At 36.6% G+C, this 17,047-nt stretch overlaps 1 protein-coding gene across 3 annotated transcripts in view; it reads left to right on the top strand.

The window, feature by feature from the left end:
- Nucleotides 1–14,278, top strand: part of LOC134737025 (heterogeneous nuclear ribonucleoprotein A1-like) — a 44,695-nt gene extending 30,417 nt beyond the window's left edge. For all 3 annotated transcript variants that reach the window (XM_063642069.1, XM_063642067.1, XM_063642068.1), the window contains 3 exons: nt 1,925–1,978; nt 2,996–3,133; nt 12,878–14,278. In XM_063642069.1, the coding sequence (XP_063498139.1) occupies nt 3,103–3,133; nt 12,878–13,908 (1,062 nt within the window). In that variant the 5' untranslated portion in view covers nt 1,925–1,978; nt 2,996–3,102 and the 3' untranslated portion in view covers nt 13,909–14,278. The remainder of the gene's footprint in view (nt 1–1,924; nt 1,979–2,995; nt 3,134–12,877) is intronic.
- Nucleotides 14,279–17,047: the final 2,769 nt, after the last annotated feature.

The raw sequence follows: 17,047 nt of genomic DNA, 5'->3' as shown, positions 1-17,047 counted from the left end.
AAGATTCTCATAGAAAAGCGTGGGATTTCCCATACACTTTTTGCTTTCTTTTCCCTGGCCGGATTCAATTCTTTCTTCCCATATCTTCAAAGCAGAAAAAGTCAGAATGATGAGTAAAGATTGCCTATGAACACACATATACACACAGAATCTGAAGAGTTTAGATTCTGCTTCTAAGAAGATTATTATTCTAATGGAAATATTTCTGATCCTGTTGCTTTAGGGATATCTCCACTTCAACAGTAATGTGAGAACTTTCCACAAAGAGGTCTAAGAGGGAAGTAAAGATACAGTTTGACAAGCCTCTCTGGGAAGCTTCAGTCTGTCTTGTAATATTGGATAATTGTGCAGTATGTATTAATCCACAGTTTGTTCACACAAGTCATTGTCAAATTTTAAGAAAAATGGACAGGAGATAATTTGGAATAAAGCATAAAATATTATTTATAACACTAATAACCATCTCATATCATTCTTTTTCTATTTTTGTTCCTTGTAAGTCGATCTTAAAACAAGATGTTCTCTCTAGTTCATTGTTTTTCTAAATACACCTTATATTAATTGCCTGTGATTCTCTTCTAGAATTCACTCTTTGGTGTGTAATCAATGGAATATAATCAGTCCTGCACTTTGGTCAGTTCAGAATATACAAATGCTGTTCTGGAAAAAAGTACAGCCTGCTCCTGCTAATAGTGTTACCTAACATATGTCCTCATTACAAACTTGGCTTCCTGGGGAGAAAGTGATCTATGCCAAAATGGAAAGTGTAATTAAGTCCTCTAAACCTCCAGGAGAGGTGGTTCTGTCTAATATGCCTCTTAGAATGGAGTCATAATTTACTTAACTTCTAGACACTATCGCTCTTCACTTCTAGGCAGCAGAACAATATTTGACAAACAGACCCTCCTCAAACTTAGCAAAGAGCCTTTATTTGATATTTATTTGATACTCATTCCAAAAACGGCAATTGGTCTTAGCTGAAAGGCTAATGTTAAAACAGAAAAGTAACTAAATCTTTATGGAAATAAAAGGGCTTTGACTTCACAAATGTGAATGAAAAACTAAGTAGAGTACTATTAATAATTTCTTGACTGTGGTGAAATAACATAGATATTCTTATAACAGAGTTTAAGAGTTGGACTTGCAAGTCAGGGCTTGCTTTGCCACTTCGCAGCCTAAAGCAATAGAAAATAAATGTCAGAATAACCCAATTTGGGTCCCAGTCCTATGTTTGTTCACATGTGGCCTCAGACAAGATATTTAACCTCTCTGTGCCTCATTTTCCTCATCTGTGAAATCTAGATCAAAATGGTACTGATTTCAAAGAGGTTGTAGGAATTAAATTTGGTAATATTCTTAACACACTTGGAACTGACACAAACTTTGTGTTATATTAGTATGTGTAAAATAAAATATCCTTGGATAATTAATCTAATTTGGAATTCTAAGTTTTTTCCATTAATAAATATAAATTAAAATGGTATTTACTTTATTAGATTATTAATGAATTAATATTTTGCATTACATAAATACTAGCTTCTATAATTATAACCTATTAACAAAAACAAAATTAAATATCCATTTAGCAGTAGTAAGAATACTTATTACTGACAATTCCAATTTACTAATGGGCCAAAAGACAGTATTATTATTGTTAACAACTTGGAATTTAGATCGGACAGCCCGGATGTGTATTTTGGTTCTGTCATTTACTAGCTTTGTGATAGCTGTAATAATGTTAAGCCACACATTTATTCTCTGCCAGTCTCAGCTGCTTCTTCTGAAAAATGGGGCTAATAATTCCTATGTCTAAGGGTGGTTTTGAATACTAAATGAGATTATATCTGCAAAGTAGCTGGCACATAGTATGCATTCAGTAATTGGTGGATATTAATAACTTCTTTAATTTTTATTATGTTCCCAGGTTTGAAAGTCATAACACATTTTTTCTAAGAAGCTACATTTGAGATTATTGCCAGTAAGTATCCTGGAAAATTCCATGTAAGACTATTTCACTCAAAAATTAACTAAAATGAAAGTAACATTCCAATGGAAAATACAGTGGTCTAAGTAGTTACTTAGGAATTCTGGACTATGGGTACCCTCACTGGAAGAAGCCCTCTTTGTGCAGTAGCATCTGTGGTGAGATCTGTATCCACAAGGGAGCAGATGCCCCCTCGAACAAGTAGCTCAGTAGCGGTCCTCTCTCCTGTGGATCTGTACAAACTGCATTGCTATTTCTCTCCCTTTAAAACCTCAGTTACAGAGGCTTGAGTTGATTATAGCCCACAGTTCATCACACATTATTATCATTGGTTTGTGCAAATCCACTCTCTTAGCCTAGCCCACTATATTTGTTGGGATGGGGCAAGAGTATAAATGGAGACCTCAGGCTTCAGGTTCGTAACTTACTTCTCTCTGCTCCCTGAACCACAACCAGCCTCAAGCAAATGCATGTGAATACCCCAGGCTACACCTCTGTATTCCATCCTCCATCACTGACTTCCCTTTTGGGCCTGGGAGTGCCACACTGACGAAGACTCTCCTTGATCAAACTTTTATAGCTTTCTAATCCCTCCTCTCAACTAGGCTTTACCTTGGGCTTTAGTGTCTATCCTTGTTGGGCCTGCACTGCCGAGTTTTAGCAAGAATCCTATCTAGTCAATGTACCTAGGATCCCTCACCCTTGATATTTTATCCCCCTAGGTATCTAATCAAATTCCTCATTCCCAGCATCCCCCAGGTAATATCTGATCACCTGGCCTTCCTTCAGCAGGAATACTGTCAAGGCAGTTTAACCAGAACCTGCCACTTACCCTGATGTTTCCTCTTAGTAATTTTCCATCCACTGGCCTCCCATGTGGCTCCTTGGCTACAAAACTCCACTTGTCCATGTCGTATTCAGAATTGAGCCCAGCTCTATACTAAGGTCTCTTTTCTCCTACTGCAGTAATTCCTTAATAAAATCTATTTTTATTGCTTTAACCGTTTCCAGGTCTGGTTTTTCTTTAATAACTTCGTGGATTACTAGACTCAAGAAACAGAAATGCACAAGCCCTAGAAGTGTGCTTGAGTTTCAGGTACTGAGCAGAGAGGCAGAGCATGCTGCCCAATTCCTGGGGTTTTATGGCAGGTACTCTACTTTTAATTTCCTCTCTCTCCTTAAGCTATCATTTATTTATGTTTAATTTGTATATTTTGAAGTTTAATGAATATATTTGTGAATATGAGTGTTTCGGCTCTATAGGCATACATTGGTAATGTATAAAATGATAATAGGTTGGATATTTCAATCATTTCATTATTAAGTAAAAATATACTGTTCTTTTTCACTTACCTTTCATAGATTAGTTCTTTGTGAATCAATAAACCACAGTGTAAATGTTCGATAATAATTTTGATTGGAATTACACTCAATTTATCATCTGATTTGGAAAAACTTAAAATCTTTTATTATAATATTAATATTAGCTTGTTCCATCCTAGCACAGAATATCTCTACATTTGTTCAGATCACATTCCAATTAAAGTTTTAATGTTTACTCCATAGAAAGTGTATGCATTCTTGGTAAAATCCAAGACATTTTATAATTTTTGTTATTTTTGCGTTTTAGTCCATTCTCACATTGCTATAAAGATGCTACCAGAGACTGGGTAATTTATAAAGGAAAGAGGTTTAATTGGCTCACAGTTCCACATGGCTGGGAGGCCTCAGGAAATTTTCAATAATTGTGGAAGGTGAAGAGGAAGCAAGGCACATCTTACATGGTGACAGGAGAGAGAGAGAGAGGAAGAGGGGGGAAATGCCAAACACGTTTAAAGCCATCAGCTCTCATGAGAATTCCCTCACTATCATGAGAACAGCATGAGGGAAACCACCCCCCATGATCCAGTCACCTCCCACCAGGTCCCTTCCTTGACACGTGGGGATTACAATTTAGATGAGATTTGGGTGGGGACACTGAGCCAAACCATATTATTGTGTGATTAGAATTTATTTTTAATTTAGTATATAATTTTATTTGTTAATTGTTTAAATGCTATAAATTTTTAAGGCTAATTTTGTATTTATATTAATGGATTTTGTTGACTAATTTTCCCCATTAGAAGATAAACATATAATCTATCAATAATGATGTATTTATCACTTCTTTTCCAATCCTTTTAATTATTGCCTACTTATCTTTCTTTTAATATTGAACAGGACTCTCAGTACTTTGTTAAACAGTAGCATTGATAATGGGCATCCCTGTTTTGTTCCTGAATCTAAAAGGAATGTAACAAAATTTTGTCCATATATTTGCTTTATACATTTGATTTATAACCTTTGCCACTTTACAGGTTTTTTTTCTACTTAGAATTGGCTAAAAAATTAAGTAAAAAATCATTGTTAATCTCTATCAAAAGTTTTTTATTTTCCAATTAGGATAATAGTTAGGTTTAGTTCTATGTAGTTGCTGGTAAATTGCATTTATCAATTCTTTTTTTTTTAAATTTTATTGGGATATAATTCATGTACTATAAAATTTACTTGTTTAAATTGTACAGTTCAATGGCTTTTAGTATGTTCACAGAGTTATAGATTATTTTGTTATTGAACTATACTAGCTTTCTGGGATAAATCCTTACTTAATCAAATTATTATTTGTCATGTTTAATGTATATTTCAACTATTAACTATTTATCAATTGATATGTAATGCAAAACTCAAAATTGTCATAAGTTAAACTCACTTCTGCATCTGTCTTCCAGATCGTGAAACATTCTTAGAATCCCAGAAGCCCTTATTCTCTTTCTGTTATTTCCCTTTCCCTGAGAGAAACCACTGTATTGACTAGAGATTACTTTTGCCTATTATTTCTTTATATAAATGGAATCATAAAGCATATATTTTTGTTCCTCACTTTTTTTTTCAACCCTTATATTTTGAGATGGATCCATTTGTATGCAGTTAAAGTTTACTAATTCTCATTCCTGTCTGAAATTCCATTTGCATAAATGTACTATAATTTAATTACTTATTCAGCAGTAGAAAGAAATTTGGGATGTTTCCAACTTTTGACGCTTAATAGTGCTGCTGTGAACATACTTGTTGGTGTATTTTTAAAAATGCAAGTATACCTTTCTGTAGGGGCTGTGCTAGGAGTAGTATTGATGAGTTATAAGATACGTCATGCTCAGCCTTTGCAGATTTTGCCAAACAGTTTTACAATATTTGCTTCTGTTAGCTAGTTTTTTTTTTTTTTTTTTTTTGAGACAGACTCTCGCTCTGTCGCCCAGGCTAGAGTGCAGTGGCATGATCTTGGCTCACTGCAACCTCCGCCTCTCAGGTTCAAGTGATTCTCACTTATAATTGGGAGGTAAATGATGAGAACACATGGACACATAGAGGGGAACAATAAACACTAGGGCATTTCAGAGGGTGGAGGGTGGGAGGAGGAGAGGATCAGAAATAACTAATAGGTACTGGGCTTAATATCTGATGATGAAATAATCTGTATGACAAACCCCCATGACGCAAATTTAGCTGTGTAACAAACTGTACCCCTGAACTTAAAATAAAAGTTAAAAAAATAAAAAAAAGAAATAGAAGCTATGTCTAGTGATGAGAGTGAAGGAGAAGTAGAGAAGAGCAGAGATTTAAAAAAATATATTAATGGAATTCAGATCGCTCCTTCTAGTTATTTCTGGGGTCCAGCCACATCCTTGTCTTTGTATCTTATTACGCATATAACAAATTCCCTTTTTAGCTTAAACTAAAAAATAAAAAATCTTCTTATAGGCTAATACTTGATCTATTTTTGTGAGTCTTTTGTATTTGCTTCAAAATGCATATTATCTCTCTTATGAATGTGGTGTTACAGTATTATATATATGTTACTGTATTCTTCACTTATTCTTTTGCTGCTTATACTATCAGCTCCCAGGAATAATGTATTAAAATAGCCAACTAGGAGAAATAGGAACACTTTTACACCGTTGGTGGGAGTGTAAATTAGTTCAACTATTGTGGAAGATAGTGTGGTGATTCCTCAAGGATCTAGAACCAGGAATACCATTTGACCCAGCAATCTCAGTACTGGGTGTATACCCAAAGGATTATAAATCATTCTACCATAAAGACACATACATACATATGTTTATTGCAGCACTAATTACAATAGCAAAGACTTGGAACCAACCCAAATCCCCATCAATGATAGACTGGATAAAGAAAATGTGGCACATATATACATCATGGAATACTATGCAGCCATGAAAAAGAATGAGTTCATATCCTTTGCAGGGACATGGATGAAGCTAGAAAACATCATTCTCAGTAAACTAACACAGGAACAGAAAAGCAAACACCGCATGTTCTCACTCATAAATGGTAGTTGAACAATAAGAATGCGTGGACACAGGGAGGGGAACATCACACACTGGGGCCTGTTGGGAGGTGAGGGGCAAGGGGAGGGTGAGAATTAGGACAAATACCTAATGCATGTGGGGCTTAAAGCATAGGTGATGGGTTGATGGGTGCAGCAAACCACCAGCGCACATGTATACCTATGTAAAAAACCTGCATGTTCTGCACCTGTTTCGCAGAACTTAAAATAAATTTTAAAAATAGCCAATTAAAGTTACTGATTCATTTAGTTTTTCATAAATGAATCATCGAGTTATTGCTTAGATTTTGTGATATTCAATACATATTCATTTTAAGTGGATGTATTTTGTCTTTCTATTATGACTCTCCTCAGATTTTAATACCATTTTTTGGTATTAAATTACCATTTAATACCATTTAATACCATTTGCAAACTTCCTTATTATGCAAACCTTCAAAAATACACAGAAATAGGGAGAAACTAAGTTCCCTGCATCCATAAGCTAGCTTCAGCAATATTATTTCAAAAATATATATTCTACTCTTTTTTATTTTTTTATTCTAAAAATTATTTCAACCTTTAATGTTTGGCTTAACAGATAAAAATGTCTTTAAATATAATCACTAAGCTGCTTGTATTTCTTCACCTAAAACATATTTTGTCAGGTATTAACTATTTTTTGCTCATTTTTGCTCTGCATTTTTTTTCCCTTTAAATAATACTTTATTATTTAAAGCCATTTTAGGTTTGCAGCAAAATTTAGTAGGAAGTACAAAGATTTTCTACTATCCCCACACATGCATAACCTTCTCCCACTATCAAGGTTCTCTACCACCATGGTACATTTATTACAATCAATAAGCCTACATTGACACATCATTATTACCCAAAGTCCATAGTTTACATTAGGGTTTACTCTTGGTGTTGTATATTCTATGGGTTGGGACAAATGTATAATGGCATGGAGCCACTCTTATAGTATCATAAGAATAGTTTCACTGGCCTAAAAATACTCTGTGCTCTGCTTCAATTTCATTTAGTTCTGCTCTGATCTTGGTTATTTGCTTTCTTTTGCTGGGTTTGGGTTTGGCTTGTTCTTGTTTCTCTACTTCCTTGAGGTTTGACCTTATATAGTCTGTGCTGTTTCAGACTTTTTAATGTAGGCATTTAGAGCTATGAAATTTCCTCTTAGCACCACCTTTACTGTGTCCCAGAGGTTTTGCCAGGTTGTGTCACTATTGTCGTTCAGTTTGATGAATTTTTTCAATTTCCATCTTGACTTCATTTTTGACCCAATGATCATTCAGGAGCAGGTTATTTAATTTCCGTGTATTTGTGTAGTTTTGAAGGTTCCTTTTGGAGTTGATTTTCAGTTTTTTTCCACTGTGGTCTGAGAGAGTGCTTGATATATTTTCAATTTTCTTAAATTTATTGAGGCTCATTTTGTGGCCTATCATATGATCTATCTTGGAGAAAGTTCCATGCTCCATGTGTTGTTGAATAGAATGTGTATTCTGTGGTTGCTAGATGGAATGTTCTGTATATATCTGTTAAGCCCGTTTGTTCCTGGGTATAGTTTAAATCGATTGTTTCTTTGTTGACTTTCTGTCTTGATGACCTGTCTGGTGCTATAAGTGAAGCATTGAAGTCCCCCACTATTGTTGTGTTGCTGTCTATCTCATTTCTTAGGTCTATTAGTAATTGTTTTATAAATTTGGGAGCTGCAGTATTAGGTGCATATATGTTTAGAATTGTGATACTCTCCTGTTGGACAAGGCCGTTTATCATTATATAATGACCCTCTTTGTCTTTTTTAACTGCCATTGCTTTAAAGTTTGTTTTGTCTGATATAAGAATAGCTACTCCTGCTCACTTTTGGTGTCCATTTGCCTGAAATGTCTTTTTCCACCCCTTTAGCTTAAGTTTGTGCGAGTCCTTATGTTTTAGGTGAGTCTCTTGAAGGCAGCAGATGGTTGGTGAATTCTTATCCATTCTGCCATTCTGTATGTTTTAAGTGTTGCATTTAGGCCATTTACATTCAAGGTCAGTATTGAGATATGAAGTACCATTTAATTTATTGTGCTATTCGTTGCTTGTGTACCTTGTTTTTTTGTTTTTTAAATTGTATTTTTTTTCTAGGTCTTGGGAAATTTATGCTTTAAAAAGCTTCTGTTTTGATGTGTTTCCAGGATTTGTTTCAAAATGTAGAGCTCCTTTTAGCAGTTCTTGTAGTAGTGGCTTTGTAGTGGCAAATTCTCTGAGCATTTATTTGTCTGAAAAATACTGTATACTTCATATATGAAGCTTAGTTTCTCTAGATACAAAATTCTTGGCCAATTGTTTTGTTTGAGGAGGCTGAAGGTAGGGCTCCAATCCTTTCTAGCTTGTAGGGCTTCAACTGAGAAATCTGCTGTTTATCTAATAGGTTTGTTGTTGTTGTTGTTGTTTTATAGGTTACCTGGTGCTTTTGTCTCACAGCTCTTAAGATTCTTTCCTTCATCTTAACTTTAGATAACCTGATGACAATGTGCCTAGATAATGATCTTTTTGCAATGAATTTCCCAGGTGTTCTTTGTGTTTCTTGTATTTGTATGTCTAGGTCTCTAGCAAGGCCAGGGAAGTTTTCCTTGATTATTTTCTAAAATATGTTTTCCAAACTTTTAGATTTCTGTTCTTCCTTAGGAACACCAATTATTCTTCGGTTTGATTCTTTAACATCATCCAAGACTTCTTGGAGGCTTCTTTCAATTTTCTTATTCTTTTTTCTTTGTCTTTGTTGGATTGGGTTAATTCAAAGACCTTGTCTTTGAGCTCTGAATTTCTTTCTTCTACTTATTCAATTCTATTGCTGAGACTTTCCAGAGAATTTTGCATTTCTATAAGTGTGTCCATTGTTTCCTGAAGTTTTTATTGTTTATTATTTATGCTATTTCCTTGAATATTTCTCCCTTCACTTATTGTATCATTTTTTTGGATTTCCTTACATTGAGTTTTGCCTTTCTCTGGTGCCTCCTTGATTAGCTTAAAAACTAACCTCCTGAATTCTTTTTTAGGTAAATCAGGGATTTTTTCTTGGTTTGGGTTCATTCCTGGTGAACTAGTGTGATGTTCTGGAGGTGTTAAAGAACCTTGTTATATTACCAGAGTTGGTCTCTGGTTCCTTCTCACTTGGGTAGGCTCTGTCAGAGGAGAGGTCTAGAGCTGAAGGCTGTTGTTCAGGTTCTTTTGTCCCACAGGGTGTCCCCTTGATGTAGTATTCTCCCCCTTTTCCTATGGATATGGCTTCCTGAGAATTGAGCTATAGAAATTCTCTCCTCTGGATCTAGCCACCTAGCAAGTCTACCAGGCTCTGTGCTGATACTGGGGATTGTCTGCACGGAGTCCTGTGATGTGATCTGTCTGTTGGTCTCTCTACTATGGATACCAGCAACTGTTCTGGTGGGGGTGGCATGGGGGTGAAATGGACTCCAAGAGGGTTCTTAGCTTTGGTGGTTTAATGCATTATTTTTGTGCTGATTGTCCCCCTGCCAGGAGCTGGAGCTTTCTCGAAAGCATCAGCTATGGTAGTATGGAGAGGATCCAGTGGTGGGCAGAGCCCTAGAACTCCCAAGAGTATATGCCGTTTGTCTCCAGTTACCAGGGTGGGTAGGGAAGGACCATCAGGTGGGAGCAGGGGTAGGCATATCCGAGCTCAGATTCTCCTTGGGCAGGTCTTGCTGCAGCTGCTGTGGGATATGGGGGTGAGGTTCCCAGGTCAATGGAGTTATGTTCCTAGGAGGATTATGACTGTTTCTACTGTGTCATGCTTGTTGTCAGGAAAGTGGGGGAAAGCCAGCAGTCACAGGCCTCACCCAGCTCTCATACAATCCAAAGGGCCGGTCTCACTCCCACCATGCCCTGCCCCCAACAACACCCAGTCTGTTTCCAGTCTGTGGGCGAGCTGTGCTGAGAACTTGCCCCAGGCTACCCACAACCCAGCTGCAAAACCAAATATGGCTTTCTTCTTCCCCTGCCTGTGGAGTCTGTACACTGAATTTACTCCCTCCCCTGAGTTCTGGCCAGGAGGCTTCTCGATCAATTCAAATTGTTACAAAGCTCAGCTGGAGATTTCCTTCTCCCTGTGGCCTTTTTCCAGTGCCTCTGGCTGCCATCCCAAAGGACCCCTGTGAGGCCAGGCAAAAACGGCTTACTAGGGAACCCAGCGAGCTCCCAGGGCTTTTTCTGCTGCTTCCTCTACCTCTGTGTTTCACTCGGCTCTCTAAATTGACTCAGCTCCAAGTAAGGTCAAAATCTTCTCCCATAATCTAGGCCCTCAGTTTGCTCAGTGGAGGGGTGTTTTCGAGGGTGGATGATCCCCCTTTCCCACTTCCACATTTTGGGCGCTCACGGTATTTGGGGTGTCTCCCTGGTCCTGCAGGAACAATCCACTTCCTTCAGGGGCTCTGTGAGTCCTCTCAGATTTGCTGATTTATTTTTGAATTCATTCTGGAGCAAAAATTCATGATGCAAGCCTCCACACACTGCTCTGCCCATCCCAGTTGGAGCTGCAATCTAGTCCTGCCTCCTGTCTGCCATGATACCTGTGGACTCTTTGCTCAGTATTTTTAATATATATTTGTCTTCATTATTTCTGTATCTTTTTGCTTTATGTTTATTTCTTATTCATAACCTATTAGAATTTTTTTTTTTTTTTTTTTTTTTTTTTTTTTTTTTGAGACGGAGTCTCGCTCTGTTGCCCAGGCGCTGGAGTGCAGTGGCGCAATCTCGGCTCACTGCAAGCTCCGCCTCCCGGGTTCATGCCATTCTCCTGCCTCAGCCTCTCCGAGTAGCTGGGACTACAGGCGCCCGCCACCACGCCCGGCTAATTTTTTTTTTTATATATTTTTAGTAGAGACGGGGTTTCACCGTGGTCTCGATCTCCTGACCTCGTGATCCGCCCGCCTCGGCCTCCCAAAGTGCTGGGATTACAAGCGTGAGCCACCGCGCCCGGCCACCTATTAGAATTTTTTTAAGCCCATCTGAATTCTTTGTCTTTTAAGTCATAAATTTAATGTTTTTTTTTCCGTTTGTTCTACATATCGTATTAGGTCACATTTCCATTCCGTTGTTTCATATTTGATGCATATGATCCACCCTCATTCCTTTCTTTTGTTCTCCTGCTTTTTCCTGGATAAAAATAGTTCTCTTCCATTGGTTTAAATGACATTATTATAATTTTATTTCTATAGTGGTTGTCCTTAAGACATACATGTATTCACTGTTATGATTTCTTATTAGTATCTGTGTTTCCTCACTTGTAAAATAAGAATTGAACACTTTTATTTTCCTTTGGTTCCTATCACCCTTCACACCATCCTGTTGACATTGTCTTTAGTGTTTCTTTAGGGTTAATTCGGAGGAATAAACCAGAACTTTATCTGATTTGCCATCTTGGCAAGAGATGCCACAAGATACTTCTCTATGTTATTCACTCCCTTGGTTAGAGTAAATGGAAAATAGAGAATTGTCTAGGCAGTGTGATTTTCCTTCTTAGATTGCATAGATATACATCTATATCATATAAATCTCAGTTAACTCTCTACATACAGAAATATATTAATTTTTATATTTTTGTTTATTTGTATACTTATATAAAATGATGCTATATGAATATTAAATAACCAAAAGAGATGATTTTTGTTTGTTATTTGTTGTTTTTATGTAATCACAAAGAAAGCAAAGAGCTCCAAGTTTTATTAATGACTAGAAATGTTGGTTTCTGAGGAGCTGGTCCAAAAGAGCTGATTTCTGTTTATCAAGTTACATGTATCATTTTGAGTTCAAATTCAAATCAAAATTCTCATATATCCGTATTTTATTTTTTAAAATACATAATGCATTTTACTGTTACTATTTAAGTCAATGACAGAAATCAACTTTATTATTAAGTTGGTGTAAAAGTAATTGAGGTTGTTGCCATTACTTTTAATGGCAAAACCACAATTACTTTTGCACCAACTTAATATTTTGCTGTTAACAGATCAAACATGTAAATATATCCAATATGCCTAATTCAACTACATTTTTGAGACAATAGATACTGGTAGAAAATGGATGAGAAAGTGTTATAATTTTGGTTTGGTCTCATTTAGCACTGAGATTTAAAGTTCTGATAGAATTTTTTCAAGAAGACTATATCTAAGACTTTGTGCTCTTTAATGTAAATATAACAGAAAAATACTATGAAAAAAATAATTTAAAATATTTTTAACCAAAAGCTGTCAGAGAAATCTGTCACTATTTTACTGTGCCATGAATTTACATCTTTAAAGCTATCTTCAAAGACCTCTTCAAAGTCCCTGTGCTTAAAGAAACCATCTATTACAAATTCTACGGGCCTCTTGTCTATCAGATTGAAACTGTGTAGTTTATGGCACTGAGTCCACCTAAGTCAAAGCAATTTGACAAAACGAAACAAAAAAACAAAAACAAAAAACATCAGTTTGTAATTGTTTTCTTTAAAACAGATGAACACCTTTCTGCCCGTGGACGCCACCGAAGAAGCATCGTTAAAGTCTCTCTTCTCCCTGCCACGGTGTCTAAGTCAGAGTCTCCTAAAGAGCCCAAACAGCTGAGGAAGCTCTTCATTGGAGGGTTGAGCTTTGAAACAACCAATGAGAGTCTGAGGAGTCATTTTGAACAATGGGGAACGCTCACGGACTGTGTGGTAATGAGAGATCCAAACACCAAGCGCTCCAGGGGCTTTGGGTTTGTCACATATGCCACTGTGGAGGAGGTGGATGCAGCTATGAATGCAAGGCCACACAAGGTGGATGGAAGAGTTGTGGAACCAAAGAGAGCTATCTCAAGAGAAGATTCTCAAAGACCAGATGCCCACTTAACTGTGAAAAAGATATTTGTTGGTGGCATTAAAGAAGACACTGAAGAACATCACCTAAGAGGTTATTTTGAACAGTATGGAAAAATTGAAGTGATTGAAATCATGACTGACCAAGGCAGTGGCAAGAAAAGGGGCTTTGCCTTTCTAACCTTCGATGACCATGACTCCGTGGATAAGATTATCATTCAGAAATACCATACTGTGAATGGCCACATCTGTGAAGTTAGGAAAGCCCTGTCAAAGCAAGAGATGGCGAGTGCTTCATCCAGCCAAAGAGGTCGAAGTGGTTCTGGAAACTTTAGTGGTGGTCGTGGAGGTGGTTTCAGTGGGAATGACAACTTTGGTCGTGGAGGAAACTTCAGTGGTCGTGGTGGCTTTGGTGGCAGCAGTCATGATGGTGGATATGGTGGCAGTGGGGATGGCTATAATGGATTTGGTAATGATGGAAGCAATTTTGGAGGTGGTGGAAGTTACAATGATTTTGGCAATTACAACAATCAGTCTTCAAATTTTGGACACATGAAGGGAGGACATTTTGGAGGCAGAAGCTCTGGCCCCTATGGCGGTGGAGGCCAATACTTTGCAAAACCGCAGAACCAAGGTGGCTATGGCAGTTACAGCAGCAGCAGTAGCTATGGCAGTGGCAGAAGATTTTAGTTAGGAAACAAAGCTTAGCAGGAGAGGAGAGCCAGAGAAGTGACAGGGAAACTACAGTTTACAAGAGATTTGTGAACTCAGCCAAGCACAGTGGTGGCAGGGCCTAGCTGCTACAAAGAAGACATGTTTTAGACACATACTCATGTGTATGGGCAAAAAACTTGAGGACTGTATTTGTGACTAACTGTATAACAGGTTATTTTAGTTTCTGTTCTGTGGAAAGTGTAAAGCATTCCAACAAAGGGTTTTAATGTAGATTTTTTTTTTTGCACCCATGCTGTTGATTGTTAAGTGTAATAGTCTGATCATGATGCTGAATAAATGTCTTTTTTTAAAAAAAATAAAAAATAAAACAGATGAACATTCAAAATGAAAATAGAGCTTCATCAATTTGCCAATTGTATTTAAAAATAGGTACATGGGGTAGGAATTTTAGAAAATGCTTTCATTTGGTGGAATTTTTTCTTACTAGTTTTTACAATAACATCATAAGGAAAACTTGTTGTTTTGTAAAAGTTTTTACTTTATTAGTTGATACAGATTGCAGTAGATATTAAGAATAAAGATTTAGTCCTTAATAAATTTAGTATCTGATAAAAAAAGGAAATTCATAAACTGTAAGCTCTTAAATACCTTAGAGACATCTCATTGGGCTAGAGAGAAATTAATGTTAACTTACCTCAAGATATACACTAATTTTAGCACCAAGTTGACCATCCCTTTCTGTTTATGTTCACTGCATTCCCTACTACGTTGCTTCTGTCATCTCTAGGCCAGAAACCACAAAATAACCCCAACTTTCATTTTGCCTGAACACCAAACCCATGTATAAAACTGCCTACCAGATACTCCTCAAAACATCTCAGACTCATAGAGTTCAATGCTGAAACCATGTTCTGCCAATCCGATCCTGTTTCCCCCACTGTGCTTCCTCTTATTTTTAAATGGCACTAACATCCACCCAGTTGCACACCATGAACATCAAGGAGTCATTTTTAATTCTATGCTTATTTTTCATATGTGAAAATGCTGAAATCTCACTATGCCACTTCTCTGCTTAAAAATACCAAAATGTCTCCCCCTGTCTACAGGATTAAATTGCTACATAGTCTGAACAAGCAACTTTCTAATGATCAGACCCTTGTCTTCTTGTCAAACTTTCTGTAATTTCCAACACATGAATAAAATTTGGTAATACTCACTCTTACTTTTGGCCATAGCTACTGAAACTGAAGGCTACTTCCAAATATCTTTAAAGACTAATTACAACAACACAGATTACCACAGGAGATTCAAAGTTTTTTGTTTATTTGTTTTTCAGTGGTAAAAATGACCTGCAAGAAAGAGCTAGAATTTAAACACAATTCAATAATTGGAGATAATTGCACAACAGTAATTTGTTTCAATATATTAAAAGCTTAGAGAAATATCACCTATTAGACAACCGTTTTCCTGATTCTAAATAACTTTTCATCTAGTAAATTAGTCTCATTTTCTCCTTATCTATGTTTTTGTACTTTAATACTAGCAGAATATGCTACCCTATACTTCCAAAATATTTGTTTAAATATTCTAGCTCCTCACTAGCAGAATCCAGTAAAACTGAGAATTTGCAAAGGTCCAAAATGTTGGGCTAAATTTTGGCCAATATCTACACATAAAATTTTCATAGTGAATTAAAAGTGAAAATTAAATTGATATAGAATCGTTCTTTAAGAAAATAACCATGTGTGAGACCATTTAAATATATGATGGTCTTTAAATGATGTAAATATTTATCTTTATGCTTCAGTTTACATAAAGAGCATGAGTTGGTTTATAAATTTTATTTGTAAGCCAGGAAGAATAAACTTTATATTTTAAACATCAACCTTAAACAGTATTCAATCCAACAAGGCCAGCTCAGCTGTTCAGAGTCTTCTGGAATATTAAGCAAATAGCTTGATATCCTAGATGTCTCAGGCATTTTCATAACAATATGTTGTTACTTTGAAGACTAGACATTATTCCTGGATCTCTGAGGTCAACCAAGGTCTTAGCTGTCATATTTTTAAAATAATCAGGGCATCCAGGAAAGTCCATGTTATAAGAGCAACTGGAACTGTATCTACTGTATAATAGCTGAATTGTTACTATTTCTGTGTTATTCTTTTTTCTCTTTACCTCTCTGTCTTCAGAGTTTACTACTGAGTAATTTGTTCTTTTGTTAAGATAGAGATCCTTTATGTACTTTTTATTTGAACTATTTCGAGCACACAATTATGGTGACAGTAATATAGAGTAATAAAATTGTAATCTAGCACTCAACTTTTAAAAATTCAACAGTTTACTATATTGGGTTTAGATTTTTTAAAAAAGAATTTTAGGCCGGTTGCAGTGGCTCACAACTGTAATCCCAGCACTTTGGGAGGCCAAGGTGAGAGCAGATCACAAAGTCAGGAGATGGAGACCATCCTGGCTAACACGGGGAAACCCCGTCTCTACTAAAAATACAAAAAAATTAGCCGGGCATGGTGGCAGGTGCCTGTAGTCCCAGCTACTCGGGAGGCTGAGGCAGCAGAATGGCGTGAGCCCAAATCGCGCCACTGCACTCCACCCTGGGTGACAGAGCAAAACTTTGTCTCAAAAAAAAAAAAAAAAAAAGGAATTTTAAAAGCTATTGAAACAATTGTAGCTCCATATGTCTTCATCTTTTCCTTTAATACTTAGAGGAAAATTTATTTTCAATTTAGTACTTAACTTTTCCAGAAATTGTTTTTATATGTTTACTACTTGCATATGAGCATATGTACCATAAGCAGTATCATTTGCTTCTTTAAACTTGATATACCCAGGACAATTTTTTTTTGCATCCCTAGACTCCTTGATTTTGTTTAACATTATGTTTTTGAGATTTTTCTATGTTAATACGTAAAACTTTTTTTTTTTTTTTTTGAGATGGAGTTTTGCTCTTGTTGCCCAGGCTAGAGTGCAATGGCACGATCTCAGCTCACCGCAACCTTCGCCTCACGGGTTCAAGCGATTCTCCTGCCTCAGCCCCGCCGAGAAGCTGGGATTACGGGCACGCACCACCACGCCCGGCTAATATTTTTTTTTTTTTTTTTTTTTTTTTTTTTGAGACGGAGTCTCGCTCTGTCGC

The sequence above is a fragment of the Symphalangus syndactylus genome, chromosome 6 (assembly GCF_028878055.3).
Source record: "Symphalangus syndactylus isolate Jambi chromosome 6, NHGRI_mSymSyn1-v2.1_pri, whole genome shotgun sequence".
NCBI classification, from domain to species: domain Eukaryota; kingdom Metazoa; phylum Chordata; class Mammalia; order Primates; family Hylobatidae; genus Symphalangus; species Symphalangus syndactylus.
This window is presented reverse-complemented; position numbering and strand designations above follow the sequence as displayed.